Source organism: Leopardus geoffroyi, chromosome A2 (genome assembly GCF_018350155.1).
Source record: "Leopardus geoffroyi isolate Oge1 chromosome A2, O.geoffroyi_Oge1_pat1.0, whole genome shotgun sequence".
In the NCBI taxonomy this organism is placed as follows: Eukaryota; Metazoa; Chordata; class Mammalia; order Carnivora; family Felidae; genus Leopardus; species Leopardus geoffroyi.
This window is the reverse complement of record NC_059331.1, coordinates 1,385,360-1,409,741: the sequence shown is the minus strand read 5'-3', so window position 1 is coordinate 1,409,741 and position 24,382 is coordinate 1,385,360. Positions and strand designations below refer to the sequence as shown.

The 24,382-nt window shown below is 58.4% G+C and overlaps 1 protein-coding gene across 3 annotated transcripts in view; it reads right to left on the bottom strand.

Annotated features, from left to right (window-relative positions):
• The window catches only part of DOT1L (DOT1 like histone lysine methyltransferase), a 63,979-nt gene extending 39,902 nt beyond the window's left edge, over window positions 1–24,077 (bottom strand). The window contains exons 1-2 of one of the 3 annotated variants that reach the window (XM_045491326.1): window positions 23,744–24,077; window positions 6,939–6,982 (exon numbers count right to left, since the gene is read on the bottom strand). In XM_045491326.1, coding sequence (XP_045347282.1) covers window positions 6,939–6,982; window positions 23,744–23,824 — 125 coding nt within the window. In that variant the 5' untranslated portion in view covers window positions 23,825–24,077. The remainder of the gene's footprint in view (window positions 1–6,938; window positions 6,983–23,743) is intronic. The other 2 variants (XM_045491325.1, XM_045491327.1) reach the window with 2 other exon arrangements.
• Window positions 24,078–24,382: the final 305 nt, after the last annotated feature.

The window sequence follows — 24,382 nt, the reverse complement described above, 5'->3', positions numbered from 1 at the left end:
AATACCTAGGGATAATTGTTTTTTAATGCTTACTTATTTATTTTGAGAGAGAAAGAGAGTGAACTCATGAGCAGGGGAGGGGCAGAGAGGGAGAGTGTGTGCTCAGGAGGGGTAGAGAGACAGGGAGAGAGAGAATCCCACGGAGGCTCCAACCTGCCAGCACAGAGCCCGATGTGGGGCTCGAACTCACAACCCTGAGATCATGACCTGAGCTGAAATCAAGAGTCAGCCACTTAACCGACTGAGCCACCCAGACGCCGCCCCCCACCTCCCGCCAGAATAACTTTAATGAAAGATTTGTAAGACCTCTACGCTGAAAACTGTAAGACACTGCTGAGCAAACATAAAGACGAAAAAAGGGAAACTCTGCTTACAGAAGACTCCACATTGTTAAAGTGGCCCTTCCCCCAAAACTGAACCGCCAACTCCAGAGTAGTGCCCAGTGCAAGCCCAGCAACTTTCGGAGAAGCAGACGACCTGGTTGTAAAATTGACACACAGGGCGCCTGGGGGGGCTCAGTCAGTTAAGCGTCCAACTCTTGACTTCAGCTCAGGTCATGATCTCACGGATCACGGGTTCAAGCCCCGCGTCAGGCTCTGCGCTGACAGTGTGGAGCCTGCTTGGGATTCTCTCTCCCTCCCTCTCTCTCCCTGATCCTACCCTGCTTGCGTGCACTCTCTCCCTCTCTCTCTCTCTCTCTCTCAAAATAAATAAATAAACCTAAAATAAAATTTGAGACACTGAAAACTTCCACTAGTCAAGATGCCATTAAAACCACAAGCAGCTACGCTATGTGTAATTAAGTATCTCACAAGGCATTCGCAGCCAGAATATGTCAAGAATTCTCACAACTCAGCAAGGACAACGCAAACAACTCAATCTCAAAAAACAGCACTGGGGCGTCTGGGTGGCTCAGTCAGTTAGGCATCCAACTCTGGCTCTGGTCATGATCTCATGGTTTGGGGTTTCAGGCCTGGCATCGGCCTTCCGACAGCTCAGAGCCTGGAGCCTTCTTCAAATTCTGTGTCTCCCTCTCTCTGCCCCTCCTCCTCTGCTCGAGCTCTGTCTGTCTCTCTGTCTCTCTCTCTCTCTCTCAAAAATAAATATAAGAGGCACCTGGGTGGCTCAGTCGGTTAAGCGTCCAACTGGCTCAGGTCATGATCTCATGGTTTGTGGGTTCGAGCCCCGCGTCGGGCTCCGTGCCGACAGCTCGGAGCCTGGAGCCTGCTTCGGATTCTGTGTCTCCCTCTCTCTCTGCCCCTCCCCTGCTCACACTCTATCTCTCTCTCAAAAAATAAACATTAAAAAAATTTTTAAAAAAACATTAAAAAGAAAAAAAGCAGCACAAGCTATTCTCTCATAAAAGAAACCAGGGGCGCCTGGGTGGCTCAGTCAGTTGAGCATCTGACTTCGGCTCAGGTCATGATCTCGTGGTTCGTGAGTTCAAGCCCCTCACTGGGCTCTGTGCTGATGGCTCAGAGCCTGGAGCCTGCTTCGGATTCTGTGTCCTCTCTGCCCCTTCCCTGCTCATGCCCTGTCTCTCAAAAATGAATAAACATCAAAAAAATGGGGGCGCCTGGGTGGCTCAGTCGGTTAAAGCGTCCGACTTCGGCTCAGGTCATGATCTCGCGATCTGTGAGTTCGAGCCCTGCGTCGGGCTCTGTGCTGACTGCTCAGAGCCTGGAGCCTGTTTCAGATTCTGTGTCTCCCTCTCTCTGACCCTCCCCCATTCGTGCTCTGTCTCTGTCTCAAAAATAAATAAACGTTAAAAAAAAAAATTTTTTTTTAATAATTAAAAAAAAAAAGAGAAAGAAACGAGAGCTCCTCAGAGATGTTGCTGATTCGAAGGTTTTGGAACATGGGAGGTTTCAGGTGACTCCAGGGCATCTGTGGTTCTAGAAAACAAGGATGTGCTCAGGAAGGCAGGGGGCATGCCAAAGGGACACGGGACGAACCGGAGAGCCCTCGGTGGCCAGCACAGGAACAATGTGAAACAAGGTTGTAACAGCAGGAGTGCATCACGGCTCATGGGATGAAACATGAAAACGGAGTTCTGATCAACAGCCGAGGAGAGGATGAGGCCTAGAACACAGCAGTGGCGGCAGGTGAGGTCCACCGGTGGTGCGGAAGTCCAAGTGGAACCGCGATCTCTGCATCGTTCCCCAGGACCTCACCTGAGGTATGTATTAATTAAAAAGGGGAAACGGTAACTACACCCCCAGAGAAGCCTGGTGGACACCACCTCAACCAGGTGGTCAAGCCTAACGTCACTCCACAGTAAGGCAGAATCAGAGCCCGTGTGCCTCTCGCGGCACTGAGGCTCTTGCCAGGGACGGACGCTTTTTGTCACAACCGTTTTCCACACCCGTTCCACGTTATTCAGAAGCAGGCCACAAATGTGACCAGTGTGTCCCTCACAAATACGTCAGCATTCCTCCTAAAAGCGACAGGCTGTTCCTTTCAACATAACTACAATGCTGTGGGCGCACCTAGTAAAAACAACATGAGGAATAGTAAGGAATTTCCTCAAATTCATACAGGGCATCTGTGAAAAACCTACAGCTTACGTCATCTCCGTGAGGAAAGGCTGAAGGGCCTAGTCACCTCCATAAGACCAAGGAAAAGAAATAAAGTCGTGAAGACTGGAAGGAAGAAGTAAAACTGTCCCTACTCAGAGATGATAGAATTATTTCTTACAGAAAATCCTAATAAATCTACCAATCAAGTACCAGAATCAATAAATTTAGCAAAAGATCGTGGTTAATGTATGAAAATCAACTGTGTTCTTTCTTATGAGCAGCAGGTAACTGGAAAATAAAATTTAACACAGAATCCCATTTACAGTGGTGCCCAAAGCTTAACTGCCTGAGAACAAATCTAACAAAAGGTGTCCACGACCCCACACTAAAATAACAGAGGACTGTTAGAGAAACACGGAAAGACCTAAGTAAGTAGAAAGATATACCATGTTCATGGATTGAAAGACCCAATACTGGAAAATTCAACAGCAAATCTTTCCAAACGACCCATCGATTCAATCCAATTCCTAACAAAACTATGCAAAAACCAACAAGCTGATTCTAAAATTTATATGGAAATGTGGGGCACCTGGGTGGCTCAGTCGGTTAAGTGTCCAACTCTTGACTTTGGCTCAGGTCATGATCTCACGGTTCGTGAGTTCGAGCCCCACGTCGGGCTCCGTGCTGATTCTGCTTGGGATTCTGTCTCTCCCTCTCTCTCTAACCCCTCTCCCACTTACTCTCTCAAATAAATGAAAATAAACTTTAAGATAAAATGCACGTGGAAATGCAAAGGAGGTAGAATAACCAAAACAATGTTTTAAAAGAAGACAAAGAGAAATTATTCTACCCACTTCCAACACTTACTATACAGCTAAGTAACCAAGGTCTTCTTTGGCCAAAGGACACACATGGGGGTCAGTGAAACAGAACCGAGTGTATAAATAAACCAACTCCTACACTGTCAACTGACTTTTGCAAAGGCGACAAGGGTATTTCATAGAGAAAGGAGAGTGTCATTAACAATGGTGCTGGAACCAGTGGACATCCACATGCAAAATAATAAACTTTCAACTCATACACTGCACCACATGTAAAAATTTCCTCAAGATGGATGAAAAGATTTAAAAAGAAAACCTAAACTGTAAAACTTCTAGAAAACATACAAGAAAGCCCTTGTGAGCTCAAGAGCAAATATTTAGGCAATATTTAGGCAAATATTTCTTAAGAGGCAAAAAACACAACTTATGAAAGAAAAATGTGAACAAGTCGAACTTTTATTAAAAATTAAGCTATTGGGGAGCCTGGGTGGCTCAGTCGGTTAAGTGTCCAACTTAAGCTCAGGTCATGATCTCGCAGTCCTGAGTTCGAGCCCTGCGTCGGGCTCTGTGCTGACTGCTCAGAGCCTGGAGCCTACTTCGGATTCTCTGTCTCCCTCTCTCTCTGCCCCCCGCCCCTCACACTCTGTCTCTTTCTCAAGGTGAATAAATGTTAAAAAAAAAAAATATGTTTTTTAAAAAGAATACTCAAAATTCAATAGTGAGAAAAAAATCAGTTCTTAAAAACAGGCAAAAGGCGATGAACATTATTAGTGATTAGGAAAATGCAAATTGAAACCACAATGAGGGGCACCTGAGTGGCTCAGTTGGTTAAAGCATCCAACTCTTGGTTTCAGCTCAGGTCATGATCTCACGGTACGTGGGTTCAAGCCCCGCGTCAGGCTCTGTGCTGAGATCCCTGCTTGGGATTCTCTCTGTCCCTCTCTCTCTCTGCCCCTCCCCTGCTTGAGCTCTCTCTAAACAAACAAACAAACGCTGAAACACACACACACACACTGTACAGCTCAAATCAGAAACCGCAAAACCAACCCACAGCAACACCACGTGCTGGTGCACCGGGGGGCACACAGAGGGTCCGGAACTGCTGGTGTGGTGCAAAGGGATCCCTTTGGAAAACACCTTGGCAGCTCCTCTTCGAGAAAGTTGTCATAAAACCCAGTCACCCCACTCCCGGGTATTTGCCCAAAAGAACCAAAGACACGTCCACACGAGACCCCCGTGTGGACGTTCACAATGGCTTTGTTCATAATCACCAGAGTCCAACAGGACCCGAACAGTCGTCAACAAACTGCAGTCTATCCTCCGAGGGAAAACTCCGCAGAAACAAAGAGGAAACGTGACCACCCGAAAATCATGTGCTGAAAGGAGCCAGGAGAAAACAACAGCACTACGGACCAAGTCCACGTGCGTAAAATTCTAGAACACGCAAAGTAACCTGCAGAGGCAGAACGCAGCTCAGGGTTGCCTGGGGACAGCGGTGGGGGGACGCAGGTCAGAGGACACGAGGGAGCCCGCACGGGCGACGGAGATGCCCGCTCCCGAGGCTGCCTTGTGCATGCGTGGACACGTCCACGCCCGTCAGAACGTGTACCTTACCTGTGTGTGGTTCTTGTACGCCCACTATATTCCAAATTTTCATAATTCTCCTAATCTTTCTTTCAACGTTTATTTTTGAGCGAATACGAGTGGGGGAGGGGCAGAGAGACAGGGGAACAGAGGATCAGAAGTGGGCTCCGTGCTCACAGCGGTGAGCCCGACGTGGAGCTCGAACTCAAGAACCACGAGATCGTGACCTCAGCGGAAGCGGGAACCTCGACCGACTGAGCCCCCCAGGCGCCCCGCAACTGCACTTTTAAAACATACAACTACGGGAAGGACTAAAAGTGTTTGCAGGTACAGATGACACTTAGGTGGCGATGAGCTGGCCGCTGTCAGGCTGGGTGACGGGAACCTGGGTTCAGTATACCCTCTGTCTACCTCCGTATCTGCTGGAAATTCCCCACCGCGCAAAGGAAAATAAGAGAAAGAACACTGAAGTAACTGACCATCTGGCCAACGGACAGAACGGGTCTGCAGGGACAGCAAGGAGGAAGGTGAAGCCGTTTTGGGAGCCCGATGAGGCTCCCGCAGAATGGCCTCGGGAGGGGACGAGGCCACGGGGGACTGCGGACAGAGGGCTGGCTCCAAGGCCGCAGAGCCGATGCTGAGCCCCAGCACCAGGGACAAGTGACCAGCCCTACACACGAGAAACGGCTTCCAGCCCACCTGACTCAGAGCCGCTGTGTTAACCACCACACTCCCACTTCCTAACCAGCAGACTTTTTAAAAAATAACATAAATCAGGGGCGCCTGGGGGGGCTCAGTCGGTTGAGCGTCCGACTTCGGCTCAGGTCGTGATCTCACGGCTTGTGAGTTCAAGCCCCGCGTCGGGCTCTGTGCTGACAGCTCAGAGCCTGGAGCCTGCTTCGGATTCTGTGTCTCCCTCTCTCTCTGCCCCTCCTCCGCTCATGCTCTGTCTGTCTCTGTCTCAAAAATAAATAAACATTAAAAAAAATTTTTTTAATAACATAAATCAAACTAAGCCAACCAGTTAACGCTATGGACTGGTTTCAGGCCCACCCTACAAGATCTACACAGATTATTTCACTTAAAATTGCAAACACTCTTGCAAAGAGGCTCGGCTTAGCCTCAGGAGCAAACCAAACGGGCTCAGGCAGCCGGAGCGCCGGGGGTTCAGTGGCCCCGCCAGGCGGCAGGGAAAGCACTCCCATCACAGCCGGACCTCACGTCCTGGCTTTCTCACCAGCCCAGTCCTGCCAGCAGCCTCGGCAGGTTCATGTAGACTTCACGGCTGTGGCCTGGGGGGTGGCTGTATGCTTAAGGACTTTGAGGGACAACACAGCGAGAGAGGTCAAAGCCACACACAAACACCAACAGCCCTGCCGCAGGAGCTCAGAGAAGAACAGGGTTTCTGACTGTGGAACACGTAGACAAGAAGCGGTCCAGCCACGACAGCATTCGGGACGTCCTTCCAGACCCCAGGCCAGCACGGGAGAAAAGGCCCACGAGAAACAGAACGGCTGGCAGCCTCCCCCGGGTCCTGTCTAGGTCGCCAACCTATGGCCCAGGAGGGCCCGGGGGCTTTTCTCCACTCGCACGCAGGACAGGCCAACAAAAGGCCGTCCCAGGTACCGAGGGGAAAAGCAGCCGCAGGAAAGCTGAGTCGGCACCCAATCCAAGAGGGAGGAGAGGGAAACGAGGGGGTGAGGGGAGGAGGGGAGAGCCCCCAAGGGCCCTGCCGGCTCAGCATTTCCCTCCCCTTCCACAGAAAGGCACCAAGTCTCAGAGAAGCACTGAGACCTGTTCCGGGCCACACGTGGACAACCCAGACTCCTCTGACCAACTGGTCGCTGCCTCTCAAGTCTTCCGGAGGTGCTCCCAGGAGGAGCCACACAGGGCAAAGTGGGGTCAACCCGCAGACCAGACCATATGCCCAGAGAGCACAGGTGGGGTGGCCTGCACGGGGGGGGGAGGGGGGCCCCCCCGAGACCTCACCCACCCCAGCAGGTGGCACACTCACCGGATGGTCTCGATGATTTCGTGAGCAGCATCGTGGTGTTTGTCCTGAAAGACAAAGGGACAGGTTTTACACCCTCCGGTGGTACAGGGTGTGGGGACCAGGCAGGGCCTACCAGCCAGTTCCCGCCCCTGGCCCGAGCTGGACCTGTGGCACTCCCTCCCAGGCGGGCAGGGAGGAGGGACCCGGGGTGACGTCGATGCCCCGACCCTTCTCTCCCCACCTCACACCCCCACCTCTGCTGACTCTTCACCCACAGCCCCCATGTGCCCCTATAGCCTGGAAGCCGCGGGCCTGGCTTTGAGCTACTGAACATCTCCACGCCTCTGTTTCCCCATCTGTAAAATGGGGAAACACGAGTACCACAACCACGGGGAAAGCTCATGTGGCAGTCCTCCCGCCAGAATGCAGACACCTCCCGACCCCACAGTTGATCACGCCAGGTTCCCACAATGCCTGTCACACGGGGCGGGGCGGGGCGGGGGGGGGGAGGGGCTCACTGTTGCTCCTTCCTCACAGAGGAGGCCAAGGGCTCGCTCCAGGCCTCTCACCGGGGTCCGGACAGCCCTGACCCCAGACCTTGAAGAAAGCAGGACCAGATGCGGCGAGTGGCCTTTCTCTGGCCCCCTGCTTCTCTGATACGAGCACCGCACCTGCTGCGGCACAGGGAAGGCGTGCGCGGTGCCGAGAGGTCAGGTTCAGAGCCGCGAACAGCTGCTCCGCGGTAGTGACCGCACCTCTCAGGCCAGGCTTTACAACAGACCCTGGGGGTGAGGGGGGTGGGCGGGTCCTAGTGCAGAGCCTCCGGTCCGTCCCGCACTCAGTGATGGTCAAAACAACCCCAAGGACCTTGGGCCCTAACCTCAGTTTCGTAGCCACGGCTCTCTGGGGACAGCATTCTCCCAGAAGGGGGCTCGCCCGCTCCACGCACACAGGCCAGCGGCTGTTGTACTTTCAGAATTGTGCGACCAAAGCACTACTGCAGAACTCTTCTCACCCCAAACAGCTACCCCGTCCCCACTATCTGCCACGGCCCATCCCCCCGGCAACCACTGACCCACTTTCTGTCTCTCAGGATGCGCCTGTTTCTGGACATTTCACGTGAATGGAATCACACACCGTGTGGCCTTTTGCGCTAAGCCTTATTTTTTCTTTAAGGTAAAAGAACCAAGCTCGCAGCGTTCTCAATGCTATCCTCCAACGGACGAAGGATCAAATGACAAATATTAATTGCCTGCGTATAGCGGGGTGCAAGATGGGTCACGGGCGGTCCGGCACGGGAGACCCCACGCAGGCCAGGGGTCCCCACTGAGGGGAGCCTGACCAGCAGCATGAGTGCCACCTGCTGAGTCGGAAACTCGGGGTGGGGACCGCTAACGGGAACCAGTGGCCCGGACACCTCGCGGTAAGTGTCAGGGGACAACTGGGGGGCAGGTCTGCTGGGTGTGTGAGGTCACACCAGTCTCACGGGAACAACGGGAACTGGCAGCAAGGAGAGCCGCCCCGCGGGCCACGGGGACAGACGGCCCAAGGCCCAGCGCGACAAGCCCCCGTGTTCTGGGGAGGGCAGGTGGAGCCGGCAGAAAGCCCAGGCCTCGGACACAGGAGCCCCAGCCCGCCTGCGCCACCCTCTCTGGGCCCCAGGGGCAGGAACACAGCCCGGTGGCCCGATTCCCCAGGAGGCTGTGCAGGATGAGGAGCCGGTGACACGAGGAATCGCGGCAGCTCGTCTGCTGTCTCAGCCTCGACTCCACACCTCCCGGCTCGACGGACACAGAGCTCCTCTTAGCTGAGCACGGAGGAATCTATCCCGCTACCTTCGGGGTCCCCACAAACTCCTCGCGGGCATTTCCCTGTTGTTTGGTGACACAGCATCGCGAACAAGGGGGAAGCCACGATTCCTGCTGCTCCGACCGCTCGCCCCAACCGTGCAGCGCCCGGGCCCATCGCTGAGCCGGCCCTCCGCTCAGCCCTGGGCCCTCTAGGTCCACACCCCCCATCCGGACGCTAGAGAGGCGTAAGGTCTGATGGCCACAGCAGCGGGAGGCGTCCACGGAGCTCGGGAGAGTAAATGGCAATGCAGGGGAGTAGGGGACACATCCAATGAGCTCAGATGGCACCAAGCCCTCTCCACCCGTGGCCGGCATTGCTCCCAAGTACCAGTCCATCCTGCAATGGGGGCACAGGCTTCAGTGATGAGTGGGAGGGCCAATCAGAGTCCCTGCCGGGAGGTGACACACCCACCCCTACAATGACCTCGTAAACCTCTGGGGGAGGAAAAACAGGTGGGGTACATTTCATCAAAATGAAACGATTACACTTAAGGACATCAAGGAAGTGGAAAGACAAACCACAGAAAGAGAGAAAAACCTTGCAAACCATCCATCTGGAGAAGGACCTTATCTCTCACGGGCACACCTCGCTTTGCCGCCCTGTGCAGGCACGGCGTTCTCACAAACCGAAGGCGGCGCGGACCCCGTGATGAGCGCGCCCCTCGGCACCCTTTCTCCAACTTGCTCACGCGGAGTCCGTGGCACGTCTTGGCCACTCTCGCAATCCTCCAAACCTCATCACTGTGGTATCTGCCGCAGAGATCAGCGGTCAGTCTCACCGAAAGCTCAGGCGATGGTGAGCGTTTTTGCAAATCATCTGTCCTTTGAGGTACGCACGCTGCCTTTTCTTCAGACGTCATCCCACTGCACACTTGGTGGGCCATGGTGTGGCCTCAACCTAACTTGTATGCACTCAGGAAACCAATCTGCGTGAGTCATTTTATGGACACGCTCGCTTTACTCTGGGGGCCCGGGACCAAACCCACAGTACCCCCGACGCGTGCCTGTGTGTACAGACAACTCGGGAGAGCTCAAAACAAAATGACAAATGAAGCCACGAAAACATATTGACACTGACACGGTTACAGAGAAAATGCTCCAGTGGCCAGACAGTGGCCAGACAACGGGGCTAACGAGGCCACGAAAAGATGCTCTGCCACCTGAGCCAGGATGGGACCCGAATCAAAACCAGGAGGACAGCTAGACTGGGAGTGACAGGCCTGAGTGTTGGGGAGGAGGAGTAGGAACCTTCACACCTGGCTGGTGGGAATGTCACGTGGAGCAGCCACTCTGGAAAGCGGCCCGGCAGCTCCTGTGATGTTTAAACAGAACATCCACGGGACCCAGCGACTCCACCCCCAAGCATACGGACGCCCAAAACAACCAGCACATGTCCAAACACCTGTGCGCAGGGGCCTGGAAGGGTTGGGAGGGTGACGGCTGATGGGGATGGAACTTCTTTTGGGGTAACGGAAAGTTCTGGAATTCACAGTAGCGATGGTCGCACAAGTCTGTGAATATGACATTCTACATGGGTCAGTTGTATGGTATGTGAATTATACCTCAAAAGAGCTGTTAACAGCAAAAACATCCACAGAAGAAATGCTCCCCACCATTAAAAGCACCCCCCGCCCCCGACCTGAGTAGGAAAACGCGGAGTTCGTAAGATTCTCACATGACGATTCTGCCCTGTTGCCGCTCAGTAACGTTTAACGAAACCCAGACACACAGTCTTGGCAAGAGCTCACCGGACTCCTGCACGGACTGACCCTGAAAAGCGGAGAAAACGCCATACTGTATCGCAAGGTCTATGAGGGCAGTTAGTCTAGAACTTTCCACCAATTCTCTCTCGGATCACACTCTAGGAAAGCCAGCTAGCTGCTAGGTCACAAGCAGCCCCACAGAAAGGCCCATGTGGAGAGGAGCGGAGCCCTCCCGCCAACGGAGGGCGTTGGCATGAAGAGCTCCTCCCACCTGGTCCAGCGTTCAGATGAGGCGGCCCTGGTGGGTCTGTGTCGACCACACCACGGTGTCTCGTGGGAGACACTGAGCTAGAGCCACGCAGCTAAGTTGCTCCCGGACTCCTGACCCACAGAAATCATGACCTAATAGACTGTGTTGCTTCCAGCTGCTAAATCTGGGGTAATCTGTTATGCAGCCGTAGCTAACCGATACAGACTTGGCGTTAAGGCTAACAAACCTGCCTGGGAGCACACTGCCTGTGAGGAAAACCCTAGAAATGCCCCTCACCACAGGGCCTGATTCAAGTCCTCACCACAAAGTCACGAAACGAGCTGCACGCCCTGGCGAAGCCCCTGGGCGCCAGGCGGACACGGGCACAGAGCAGCCCGAGCAGCCGCGGCGCGGCGGGCACGTGCGGGTGCGGGGCTCACATCGCACCCCGGCCTCTGTCCTCACAGGAACCCGCCACAGCCTGCCAGCTGACTTGTCTCACACCAAATCCTTCACACGTGGGGAGGAGCCTGGAATGTGGGCTCGTCTTGTTTGTGAGAAGAGGAAATCCAGCAGAAAAAAAAGGAGCGCCTGGGGGGCCCAGCCAGTCAAGCGTCCAACTTGGGCTCAGGTCAAGATCTCACGGTTCGTGGGTTCGAGCCCCGCGTCGGGCTCTGTGCTGACAGCTCAGACCCTGGAGCTGCTTCGGATTCTGCGTCTCCCTCTCCCTCTGCTCCTCCCCTGCTTGTGCTCTGTCTCTTTCTGTGTCTCGATAACAAATAAACATTAAAAAAAATTTTTTTTAAGCAGAAAAAAGGAAGGAAAAAAGTTGACAACTATGCCTCCAAAGATTGCAGAATGACCCTTTCAGGGACTGGCCAGCCTCCACTGGCAGCTGTGAGCTGTGTACTTTAAGAAGCGCCGATCACCATAAATGATTCAGAATATCCAACTTCTTGGACGTGGCCTCCTCCTCCTCCTCGGGCCTTCAGGGAAGACGCCAGACGCCGACCGGGAAGGGGGGACTGAGAACAGCCCCGAGGAAGCCTGGGTTTGGGAGAGGCCCTTGTCTTGTTACCCAGGGAAAGCCCTCCCCCATCCTCCTCCTCCGTCCCAGGAGCCCCAGAATCCCAGGTCTGTGCCCCAGGCCCGGTCTCCCTGTAGGGACCCCCAGCCTGGCGCTGGCCCACGGCAGGAACGTCAGCCTGCTGCGGCAGGGACTGACCCGCTCTCTCATCACTAAGCGCATCAGGGCGCCCAAATGAAGCAACCAGAGACGTTTTTCCACGTAACACCGGTTTGGCGAACGCTGCTACCTAGGAAAGCTGGCAACGGGCACTCAGCTTCACTGGGTCCCCCGCTCTGGGGAGCGCACGCAAACGTCCATGCTAAGTACAAGCGCTCGCGTCTTCGAGTGCACACCACACGGAGAGCAGTCACCACACCGAGATGACGCCATCACCCAGCTCCCCAGTCGGGTGCTGATGTGAGGCCCCGGCTTCATTCCTCCAGATGCCCTGACCCTACTGTCCTCAGCACCACCCAGCACACACCGCGGACAGAGCGCGGGTGTGGGGATCCCCCGCTGTCGTGCTCGGCCCCAGCCCAGCCTCCTCTCACGCCCTGAGGACAAAGCTAAGAACAAGCACCCCTCGAGTCTCACCGCAAGGAGTCTGCACAGGGGCGTCTGATGCCCTCCCCCCTCACCGCCTCGACTCGTTCACTCTGCGCATCCGCACGGCTGGCGGGGGCTCTGTGCTCAGGGCGCGGAGGCAAGGGAAGACCAAGAGGGGGACAAAATGACACGGGGAGCCCGCGGTGGACGCTCTGCGGACGTACTACTGCGACGAACCCACCCGCCAACTCCACTCTCCCGATCCCCATTTCCAACAAGAATGTCGCCCAAGGAGCACCGGCCGCTCCCATCAGGGATCACGGTAGGAGGGCAGACCCCGAGAGGTCCTGGGAGGCACTAGAACCCCCCAGAGGGCTCGTCAAGTACAGACGAGGCCCACCCACAACGTTTCAGAGTCACGGGTCTGGGGTCTGCGTCTCTAACAAGTTCCCAGATGATGCCGAGGCGGCCGGCTGGGGGACCCACTCTGCGAACCACAGCCCTAAGGACACAGAAGGCTACGCTCACGCACGCCGTGACGTGGGAATTGCCGTGGACAGGAAGGCGGCGTGTGGACAGAGTTCCCAGAGTGGAGAACAAGAACGAAGGTGGGTGACGGGACACGGCCCAGCCTTGCTGGCAGATGTCTGCCGGAGGGCGAGAAAGGACACGGCAAAATCAAGAGGCGTCCAGAAAACTCAGTCCGGGAGGAGGCCAGCGGGGCAGAGAGCACAGGGCCCGGGGGGCCCGGCTGGGGCGCTCGGCCTCATCCATCCGCCTATACGCCTGTGCACCTGGGGCCGGGGCTGCGAGCGGTGGCGAGGACGGCGGGCCAGCACGACGCGGCACGCGCGGGGCCCGAGCACCAAGAAGGGGAAGGCCGTCATGTGGAAACGCGTGAATTCACGCAGCAGCGGCAGCAGAGAATCCTAGCAGCCGGGTCCACCGTCAGCCCCACATGTCCGCACGCCCCCGGCAAGGGGACAGCAGGGTGGCAACAACGGGTGGCCTCGCTGCAGACTCCAGGAAGGCGGTGGAAGCCAGCCCCGCCGACCATACCTGAGGAGAGGACAGCCCACAGCTGAGGTCTGCACGAGGGACACAGGCCTCTTAAGAACAGAGCGCCGGGCCAAGCCAGGGCCATCGCAGGCAGGGGAGCCCGGCGTGGCCTAGTGAGCTGGGTCCCCAGCCAGCAGACTTCAAAGGATAAGAAGCCAAATTAGGGGCGCCTGGGTGGCGCAGTCGGTTAAGCGCCTGACTTCAGCCAGGTCACGATCTCGCGGTCCGTGAGTTCGCCTCCCGCGTCAGGCAGAGCCCAGTTTCAGTCCCCTGTCCCTCTCTCTCTCTGCCCTCCCCTATGCGTGCGCGCACGCTCTCTCTCTTTCCCTCTCTCTCAAAAGTAAATAAATGTTACAAAAAATAAAAAATAAACAAAAAGACGATGACCGCAAACAGACAGCAACGCGGAAGCACTCTCAGGGCCGCTGGAGGGGCCAGGTGGAAAGGCAGAGAGACCGTAAGGAGCAGAACGTTTGTGTCCCCAAATCCCCATGCTAGGGCCCCGACCCCAGCAGAACGGTCAGGAGACAGGGGCTTTGGGAGGTGGGGAGGGTCAGGTGAGGTCATGAGGGGCGGTGGGAGGGACGGTGGATGGGACCCGCCCCCGCCCCCCATGGGATTAGTGCCCTTGTTAAGAGGACGAAGGGACTGGAGTGCTGTGTCATGTGATGACACGGCGAGACGGTGGGGTGCCGGCCAGAAGTGGGCCTTCCCCAGGCACCAACGCCACCAGCCGTCATCTTGGCCGTGAGAGGCCCCCCACACGCCCCTCCCGCCGCAGGGTTCTATTACTACAGTCCAAGCAAACTAAGACAAAGACCCCCAGGGCGCACACAGTAAACAGCCAGTGTTCACAGGGTGACTCGGGGGGGAAGAGAGGAGACAAGGAGCGGCCAAGGAGGAGCAGGCCTCCGACCGAAGGCAGGGACAAGGACACAGGTGGGAACGCGGAAGTCCAACCAAGAGTGCCGGCCGGCTGGGAGCGCGGAGTTCCCCGCGGCAGCAGCACACAGAGCCGGCCGTGGCCGCGGACAGCAGTTACTGACGGAATGAGCTTCTGCAGCGGGACCGGGGACCCTGGGGCAGGCGGGGCAGCCCAGCTCTGAACCCAGGTGCGGAGCACCCTGAGCCACCTGCCCACGCCCCGCAGAAAGACGGCCACAGCCAGGAGGCCGGTCCCCTCCACCCCCGAGGGCCCATGTGGAGACAGCCCCGGCCCCGTAGCAATGAAGAGGGCTGCATGCGTTTAAGATCCGGGTTTACAGCACCGCGCCTCAGCACCGGTCCCCCGCTCCACAGGGCTCTGAAAAGAACCGGGCTCCTTGGAGGGAGGGCTGATTCCAGGGCCAGCGCAGAGAACACACAGGTGAGCCCGAACATCTGGCACAGCAGGCAGCCAAGACGTGTCCCAAAAAGGGGCACAGGCATGCCAAGGGCCCAGGACAAAGCCCGGGGGCGCTCCCGGTGGCCAGTTCTGGAACACGAGTGACAGGGTACTGGCTCACAGATCGGACAGACTGGACTGTGGCCCGGAGACGGCATACACACCCAGGAGCCACACGGAGGCTCAAAGTGCAGAAGCAGGACGCGGGCAGGACCCAGAGCAGATGCAGCAGCAGCTGAAGGGCCGGGGCGGGGGGTGGGGAGGAGGGCGCAAAATCCCCACCACACCAGTGCTGCAGGCCAGGCCCCCCTCGGGCCAGAAAGCCCATGGGCCGACTCGAGGACCAGGGTCCCCGACAGTCTCAAAGCGCCCCTCACAGGGGGAGGGGGAAAGTGGCAGCAACGTGCCGGTGGGACACCCGCCGAGAACACACAACCGCTTCCGACCCCACACGAGAGCCCCTCTGCAAGGACGGGCCGTTCTCTGCAGGGCACACAAGGCGTGCGGGTTGGGACGGGTGCCGGCCTTTCCTTGGACGTGAGGAGCAGCGGCAGGTTCGAGCTGAGGACACACGACAACTGAACACAAAAGGAACCCTGGACTGGGCCTGAGCAGACAGGGACACGGGAGGTGAAGTCACTGGTCTCCTCAGCGCCGGCCCCGCTCTGATCCCGGTGTCATGGGAGCCGAGTGAGGCGCAAAGGAACCCTGTTCTGTTTCTGCAACGCGCTTTCAAGTTCAAAATCTCTTCCAAGGAAAACGGACAAAGTTGCACAGGGAGGTCGGACCCAGAAGCTCCCGCTGCAGTGCAGCTGGGCCCTTCCCTCAGCCCGCCCTCCCCGGGAGGCCCCCCCATCCGCCTGAGGGAGACACCGCCGGCCGCCTTTGGACTTGGCAGGAGCGGCACCAAGACACTCATGGCACACCTGGGGCTCCGGCAGGCCCAGGAAAAGCACGCGGCTCCCGATCCTGAGGCTGTCCCAGACCCACGGTGAGTGCGGAGGTCACTCAGAGAGAAAATCTTGGGGGTGCTTGGGCGGCTCCGTCGCTTAAGTATAAGACTTCGGCCCAGCTCATGATCTCACGGTTCACGAGTTCGAGCCCCGCGTCGGGCTCTGTCGGGGCAGCTCGCAGCCTGGAGCCCGCTTCGGATTCTGTGTCTCCCTCTCTCTGCCCCTCCCCTGCTCATGCTCTCTCACTCTCTCTCTCTCTCTCTCTTTCTCTCTCAAAAATAAATGTAAACATTAAAAAGTTTTTTTAATCTTTAAAAAAAATATAGCATACTTGAAATCTTTTGCACATGTTAATGATTCCATGAACTTCACGGTACCTTTCCCCAGCTAAAATTCTATATTCCTCAACTCATAAGTAAGAAAAATATGTAACATGACACTCACAATAAGGAACATATCACACTCTGAATCTGTTTAAACATCTTAAAACTCAGTGTGGACAATTTGCTATTTTAATAGTTACCTTAAATTTTATCCAGAAGCTTCCCTTTGACAGGCCCATCCACTTGAGCAGAGAAGGTCCTGTGACAAAATGAATGCTCATTCTTGACCACTTTATTTTTCTAATATTTTTTATTTATTTAAAAAAAATTTTTTAACTTTTATTCATCTTTGAAAGACAGAGCGTGAGCAGGGGAGGGGCAGAGAGAGAGGGAGACACAGAATCCAAAGCAGGCTCCAGGCTCCGAGCTGTCGGCACAGAGCCCGACATGGGGCTTGAACTCGCGAACCGCGAGCTCATGACCCCGGCCGAAGTCGGAGGCTCAACCGACTGAGCCCCCCAGGTGCCCCCTTGACACTTTAAAACAAAGAGCACCCCTTCAGTCTGAGCTCCTGCTTAAGATCACCGGACAGGAGCAAAAGCAATTAACTTGTGGTTTGTCCTCCCGATGACCAATTCAAGAATCACAAAAGCACTTTTACCAGCTCAGAATAAGAGGAACTCGAAACGAGAGTCCACATCTACAGATAAGAGCAAAGACAACGGGAACACGGCTGGGGCAGGAGAGTATTAGCCGACCCTGGACATCAGCCAGGAGAGGGTTAGGACTCAGAGCAGCAGAAGACCCTGGGAGCCCCGTCACCTACCCTCCGGAGGCGGGGGGCAGCTACTGGTGAGGCTCCAGGAGGGGAGCAAGGGGCGGGTCTCTGGCTCACGCTTATCGTCAGGCCAAAGTGCAGAGTGGGGCAGGGGACCAGGGCAGGCTGCCTCGGGCCTGGGCAAAGACAGCCAATCAGGCCGGCAAGGGCACCCCTGTTCAAACGTGGTCAGCCGTCCGCACTGAACCAAGCACGGAGCCCTCCTGCTGAAGGCCTGCAGTCAGGAAGGACAGGACCTGGGGGGGGGGGCATGTCTGCGCGGCTCCCTGGTCTGTGAACCGGAGCCTGTGCTGGAAAGCCCTCCTCCTAGTCACGCCGGTCCTTCTCCTCTGCCCTCAACTGGCTGGGTCTTCAGACACCACACGCCCACACAGAGAGCTGCGCAGGGAAGGCAGCCCCGCGGCCCACAGCCCTGGCGTCTACGCAGCAACGGAGACCGCTGGGGCTCTGGGCCTGCCGTACGTCCGTGGCGGGAGGTGGCGCGGGGAGAGAAACGTCTGTTCCGAAAGACCCACACGGTGACTATGGCCACACGAGGGCACCCGCGTGGGGAGTGCCAGATCTGGAGCCGAGTGAGGGGACAAGCCACTACCCCGCAGGGAAGCACGGCCCCCGCCGAGAGCGGCCAACGCACCTCCGGGAGCTGCGCGAAACGTCAAGGCTGCTCGTCACGGCTTTGGAGCTTCGCTACTTTTAAGGACTAAACTTAACGTGGCCCCCGAAGTAACGTCATGCTGCAGAAGGGGCCAGAACGGGGGCAGCTGATGCTGCTCAGGTAACCTCCCTCCAGGGAGGAGGGTGCTGGGCCAGGCGCTCTCAGGGAAGGCCTCTGCTCTGAGACTCACGGGGAGGGAGGGCGCGGCCCCCGCCACCACCTCCACCGCACCCCCTTCCCGGCGCCAGCGCCGACCTGTACAGGCCTTGCGACGGACGAGGGTGCTCAGAGGCCAGGGCCGCATCCAAAAGCACCCTGCCCACCACCCCGGCAGCCCCAGCTCCAGGGGGCACGGGAGTCCCACTGGACACCCTCCCAGCAGTGTGCCAGGCCCGCTGCGTGGCCCTGAGCACACCATCGTGAAGAGCGGCTCCGGGGGACGAGTTAACATTTGAGCCCCTCGAGTGTCCGTGGGAAGAGGAGCCACAGGGGTGCCACGAGGCCTGAGTCCGGCTGGAGGAGAGAAGGGTGAAAAACCCGGAGGGCGTGAGGAGAGCTCCAGCGGTCCCAGGAGCCAAGCACGGCATCAGGGACGCCCACCCTACTGAGCAAGCAGGCCAGAGGGCCGGGCCGGGCCCATCACAGCTTACCCCTGCGCAAACTCGGTCCCATACAGCCCCGCACGCCGTGCTCTGCGGACCCCAGTGACCAGGGGGTCTGGAGGAAGGAGAGCCCCCACGAGGCAGGGGTGCCGCAAGATCCCATGACCTGGTCCATCCACGTAGGGGAACGTCCCTCGGCCGCGAGCAGGAGCGAGGAGCCCACACCCGCTGCCCGACGGACGAACCCAGAACATACGACGGGTCCGCTGCGCACGCGCACGTCCACAGATGAGCGTGTCCGCCGTGCACGTGCACGTCCGTCGGCCGCAAGCAGGAACAAGGCGCCCACACCCGCCGCCCTGCGGACGGACCCTGAACACAAAACACTTAAGGGAGAGAACCAGAAACGAGAGGCCACGTGGGGTGTGAGTCCACATTTGTGAAACGTCCGGAACAGGCTCATCCATGAACAGGAAGGGGGTTCATGGGTGTCAGGAGCTGGGTGGGGTGGGTGGGGTGCTGGGGGGGTGGCTGTTGTGGGCGAAGGTTTCCTTCTGGGGTGATGGAATGTTCTGGAATTAGAGGTGGTAACTGTACCACCCCGTGAATGGACTAAAATCCGCGGAATCGTACTTTAGATGGATAGATGGTACAGTGTGTGCATTATATTGCAATAAAGCTGTTACTGATGAACAAAAACCACAAGCCTCAGCACTGCCCCTGAACCCCACCCCCCCACCCCCAACTGTCATCCTGGTCCCTCCTGTGTCCCTCCCCATCCAGCCTGGCCTCCTGTGCCCGCCCCTTCATGGGAGAGCAGATCCACCCACAGTGAGCCACAGGCAGACCAGGGAAACAGAACCCCGTGAACCACTTTAAACATGTCCCTGCAAAACAGCCATCCAGAGCAGCCTGAGCCCTCCGGAGCTCCTGTGGTCCCGCAGGTCACAGCCCCCCACCGCCCCAGCCCCACCACAAAGCCCCGGAAGCCCTGTTCCCCAACTCCTAAACAGAAGCCTCGGGTTTTTAAACGATAGAAGTATTATCAGAGTGAACATCCACGAATGCTCACCCCCACTCGCACCTGGAGTGAATTTAATGCTCTCTGTGCACTAGCCCACGCACCCCCATGACTAACTGAAGGGAATTCAGGCTGAAGCCTCTCCAGAAATGAGGAAACTGAGGCTTAGGGAGACTGCACGATAAAGGCCGGAGCCCCTGACCTCCCGACTCCCACTAGCAGCACCCCGGGTGCCGTGCACCAGAAGAGGGGCTGGTCCAACGCAGGGGAGAGGGCCTGCGAGGTGCCCAGGGGATGCAGGTAGGGGAGAAGAGAGAATCCGGTCCGGGAGAAGAGCACGGGGCAGAGGAACAGCAAGGGGCGTGCAGGGAACTGAGGGGCGCACCAGAGCCACATGGTGGCAGACGCGCCCCGGCACCCCCCAAAACGCGGCAGGTCCTTGGCAAACAGAATCAATGCCATGGGCCGGCGCTAGCAGGAGACACGCTGTAGCATTGGTAGGGACAGCTCGAGGGGACAGAGAAGGCAAGGGAGAGGCTTCTGGAAGTACAACCCCGAGAAAAAGGAAGCAGGAACGTTATTCCCACAGCTGGGGAGACGAAGACACCATTGCACGGGCATCAGGCAGAGGAAGCAGTTTCCCAGGAGAGAGGCATGGGGCCCAGGACCCGCTTACTCCCAGCTGCAGACCGGTGGCACCCCGCAGGTCCCGGCATTCAAAAGAGGACCCTGGGCGCCTGGGTGGCTCAGTCAGTTGAGCACCTGACTCTTGGTTGCAGCTCAGGTCGCGATCCCAGGGTCGTGGAATCGAGCCCCACATACCAGGCTCTGTGCTGCACTGAGCCTGTTTAAGATTCTCTCTCTCTCCCTCTGCCTCTCTCCCCCACTCACTCACTAAAAAAAAAAGAAAAAACTCCTAAAGAAAAGAGGACCCCAAAACGCTTTGTATCTGGATTGTACCAATCTCAACGATACGATCGATCTCCTCACTGGTTGTAAGATGCCACCACTGGGGGAAGCTGGGTTTAAGAACGTGGAATGTCTCTGTTATTTCTTATGGCTTCCAGTGAATCCACGATTATCTCGAAATTAAAAGTGTAAGAACAGAGGCGCCTGGGTGGCTTGGTCGGTTGAGTGTCCGACTTTGGCTCAGGTCATGATCTCACAGTTTGAGGGCTCGAGCCCCGTGTTGGGCTCTGTGAGGACAGCTCAGAGCCTGGAGCCCGCTTCGGATCCTGTGTCTCCCTCTCTGCTCCTCCCCTGTTCATGCTCTGTCTCAAAAATAAACATTAAGTTAAATTAAATATTAAAAAATGAAAGTTTAAGGACAAAAAGGACAGAGCTCCCAGAGGGAGGGTAGAGTGGGCAGGCAGGTCCCCTGAAGCTCTGCCACCGCCTCCCTGGAGAACCCCTGAAGTTCCCAGCTCCTTCTGGCTCCCACCCATCGGGAACAGAGCACCAGCAGGCATTTGGACCTCAGGGACCACATAGGAAATTCAGCCCTTTCCGATTATCCCTCCCCCCTTTAAAGTGGCTACTCCGCCCACACGAAGTTATCTAAGGGTTAATCTGCCTTCCACCTGAGTGTGGATTAGGCAAAAGGCTCACACCAGCGAGGTCAGTGTCAGAAAATATTTTCTGAGTCACAGGGAAGGATGGCTCACTCTGCCCGCCCACTTCAGCTACTACTCACAGCCCCGCTGAAAGGGCATGACTGCTGGAGGGCATTCGTCAGAGAAGTCGTGGGCTCCCTCCCGGGGAGGAAGCTGAAGGCGGGGACAGTCATGCTGGGGCCGCTCCCCCGCCCACAGGCTTAATAAGTCAAGGAGGGGAAGGGCCACTCCACACCCTGCCACCAGGCAACCAAAAATACCACAAACTCCCCTCCGGAGGGGACCTGGTTTTCCCACCAAAAGCAGGGCCACCGTGAGCATCAGGCAGGTATCCCAGAACTCTGAGTCACGGAAGGAACAAAACTCAGCCTGCCCCCTCCCCCTTGTCAATTTCCCCAAAAACCCCGTTTCTGAGACTGGACATTCCCAGTGTGGGTGGCTGTGGCTGTTGACACTTCCTCCTCCAGATGCCCGGCCACCGCCTCCGGGAAGCCACCCACACCTCCCCCCAGGGTGAAACCAGCAGCCCTGCCCTCTAGGACTAAGTGGGACCATAAGTGCACTTCTGTGTGTATGAGTCACCTACCTCCCTGCGTTTGTAGGTTTCTGGAGCAGAACACTGCCCAGTGCCCTCTGTGTCCCCAGCAGGTGCTTGCAGAACGGGTAAATCAGTGAACAAATAAGCCCCGTCATCTCACACATGCGGTCAGATGAGTAACGTGACCTTCTGGAAAGTTAACTCGCCAACCGGTCCATTTTCCTAACATTCGTCATCGAGCCGTCACAGAGTACGAACCCTTCCAAAGGTACCGCCTCCCCCTTCCCACGAGAAAGCACAATCCCTCAGTAGGGGTGCGGAAAGGCCGCAGGCATCACTACAAAGCGGTGACAAGCGAGCTGCTACGGGCCACTGCAGGATTTCACTGGGCCCTCCTGCCCGCTGGCCTGGCAGTGGCACAACTATGCCAGGAACGGGCCTGCTCACGTCAGGCAGAGCGCCGGGCCAGGCGGGCAGCACAACCCTGTCCCCTGCCAAACGAGGTCGAGGCCAGTGAGGGAAAGAGACTCTGCAGTTCAGAACCACCCACCACTGGGAAGCCAGGTCCTGCCAGGCCCAACACAGAAGGGCCTATTTACAGCAGGTACGAATCGCTGTGGCCTTGCTCCGCTCCAAATAAAAGACAGCGGTGGGGACGTCGTGACTGTCTCCGGATGAGCTTTCACCATAGTATCAAATGCCCGGAGGGTGGCCCGCAGTGAATTTCCTCACTCTGCCAATACTCAAGAACACCCATCTGTAAGATGTTCAAGTGTCAAACACAGCAGAGCGCCCCCCCCCCTACTCCCCAATACTTCCCAAGGGGAAAACTCAACTTCAGGTAGAAACCTGCCCCCACACGTTCATAGCAGCTTTATTCGTAACCACCCCCGCCACCAGGAAACATCCCCCGCGTCCCGGCACCCGCCTGCCAAGGGGGAAAGGAAAACACGGAATAGGACACGGCAATAAAAAGGCGTGACTTCGGATACCCACAGCAACGTGGATTAAGTCTCAGAAATGCTCGGCTGAGAGAAAGCGGCCAGAATCCACTTATCTAACTTCCTGGAAAAGGAAAAACTGCAGGGATAGAGAGATTAGTGGCGGCCAGGAGGAAAGGGGCGAGTTGGCAGCCAAGGAGCAGCAGAAGGGAAGGCCAAGGGGCGAGGGATCCGTCAAAACCCCCAGAGCTGCGCTGTGCTAAAGAGAGCGGCCGTAGTACGTGGGAGCCACCGCGGGTAAAAACCAGTTCCGTTTCAAAGAACGCGCTGGCCAGCCAACTGGTGCATGCCGAGCGCTGTCACAAGGGCCGAGAGAGGCGGAGGCCCGTGCGACGGTTGGAGTTTTGAAGGTTCTCCCCGCTCGCGCGTCGTCACCTTGGACGTCTCCCCGCCCTGCCCCACTGCTCGGGCCGCCGGCCCGGACGGACGGACGGACACACACACACACACACACACACACACACACACACAGACGGGCGCTGCCAGCCGGAAAAGCCGGAGCCCGGGCTCGACCCCGCCTCCGGCCGCAGGATAAGCAAAAATAGAAAGCTCCGGAGCGCGCGCGGCGGGCTGGCAACCGCGAAACCCTACGACCGCGGAGCACCCGGGGCCGGGAGCCAACACCCGCTCCCGGGCGGTCCCAGCGCTCCGACCCCGCCCCTGGCCGCGACGTTTCCAAAAACTGACACACACGGAGCGCGCGTGAGGGGCGGGGCGCGCGGGCTTCCCCGCCGGGTCCCCCGGAGGCCCTGTCTCCCCGCGAGGCGTTCGCGCCAAAGAGCGCCCCCACGCCGCCCGCCCGGGGGGCCTGCCGCGCCCCCCCCCCCCGCCCAACGGCACACTGCCCGGCCCGAGCCGCCCCGGGGCCGCGGACACCGCGCCACGCCGCCCACCCCGCGCCCCGGCGCCCCGCGGCCGCCTTGGTAAATTTCCGCTCGGCCTGTCATCTTCCAAGGGTCACTCGGCACCGGGGGACAGCGTGTCTCGTGCCCCAGGTCCGGCCGGCCCACCCACCCGGGACCGGGGAGCCGGGACGTCCCGTTTGCAAGGGTCCGGCCAGCCCACCCACTCGAGAGCAGGGGGGCTAGAAAACCCGGCGCGGAGGGAAGACAGGGCATCCCCCAAACGGAACAGCCGGGCACACTGACAGCGCAAAAAATAAACTACCCCAAACAGAAGGAAACCCCGGTGTCAGCGCACACACCGCGGCACGGCCGGCTCGCCCGCCGGCCCGGACCCCCCACCCCCACCCCGCCGCGGCCACAGGCAACGGCAGCCCCGCGCCCCGCCGCCCGGCCCCGCAAACGGCCACGGACCCGCAGGGGGGTCCGCGGGACCCCGGCGGCACCGTCGGCGGGCGGGCGCGGCGCGCCGCGGGGACCCGGGGCCGGGGGGCTGGGGGACGCGGGGGCAGTACTCACGTAGACCGGCAGCGGCCACGGGTAGACGGCGGGCTCGGCCCCTACGGGCGACTTGAGCCTCAGCTCCAGCTTCTCCCCCATGTCGGCGCGCGCGGCCGCCGCACCATGCTAGTCGGGCGGTTGGGGGAGGGGCGCGGCGCCGCCGGCGGGGGCGGGGCGGCGGGCGGAGGAGGGCGGGAGGGCGGGAGGCTGAGGGGAGGGGGGGGGCCCGGCCTGGGCCTCGGCCGCCGCCGCCGCCGCCGCCGCCGCCGCGCTCCCCGTCCGGCCCCCGGCTCCTCTTTGTGGTCACAGGCCCGGGGCCTCCAGCGCCGCCGCCATCTTGGGCCGGCGTGAAGCGAGCACAATGAGCCGGGGGCCGGGCCGAACCATTCGCCGCGCGCGCGCGGGGGGGGCCCGGCGCGAGGAGGCGGCGCGCGCCCGCTGCCCCGCCCGCCGCGCCGCGCGCGGCCCCCCCGCAGCCCCGCCCCGTGGGCTCGCCCGCACGCACGCACGCACGCACGTCCTCGGCTGCCCTCGGCTACCCACGCCAGCCCGACGCGGGGACCCGGGGAGACCCCGCGCGTGTGGGATGACAGGTTCGAGCCCCGCCCCTGGAGGAATGGGGCCCGCCCCCCGCGCCGGCAGTAAAGCCGTAATGCC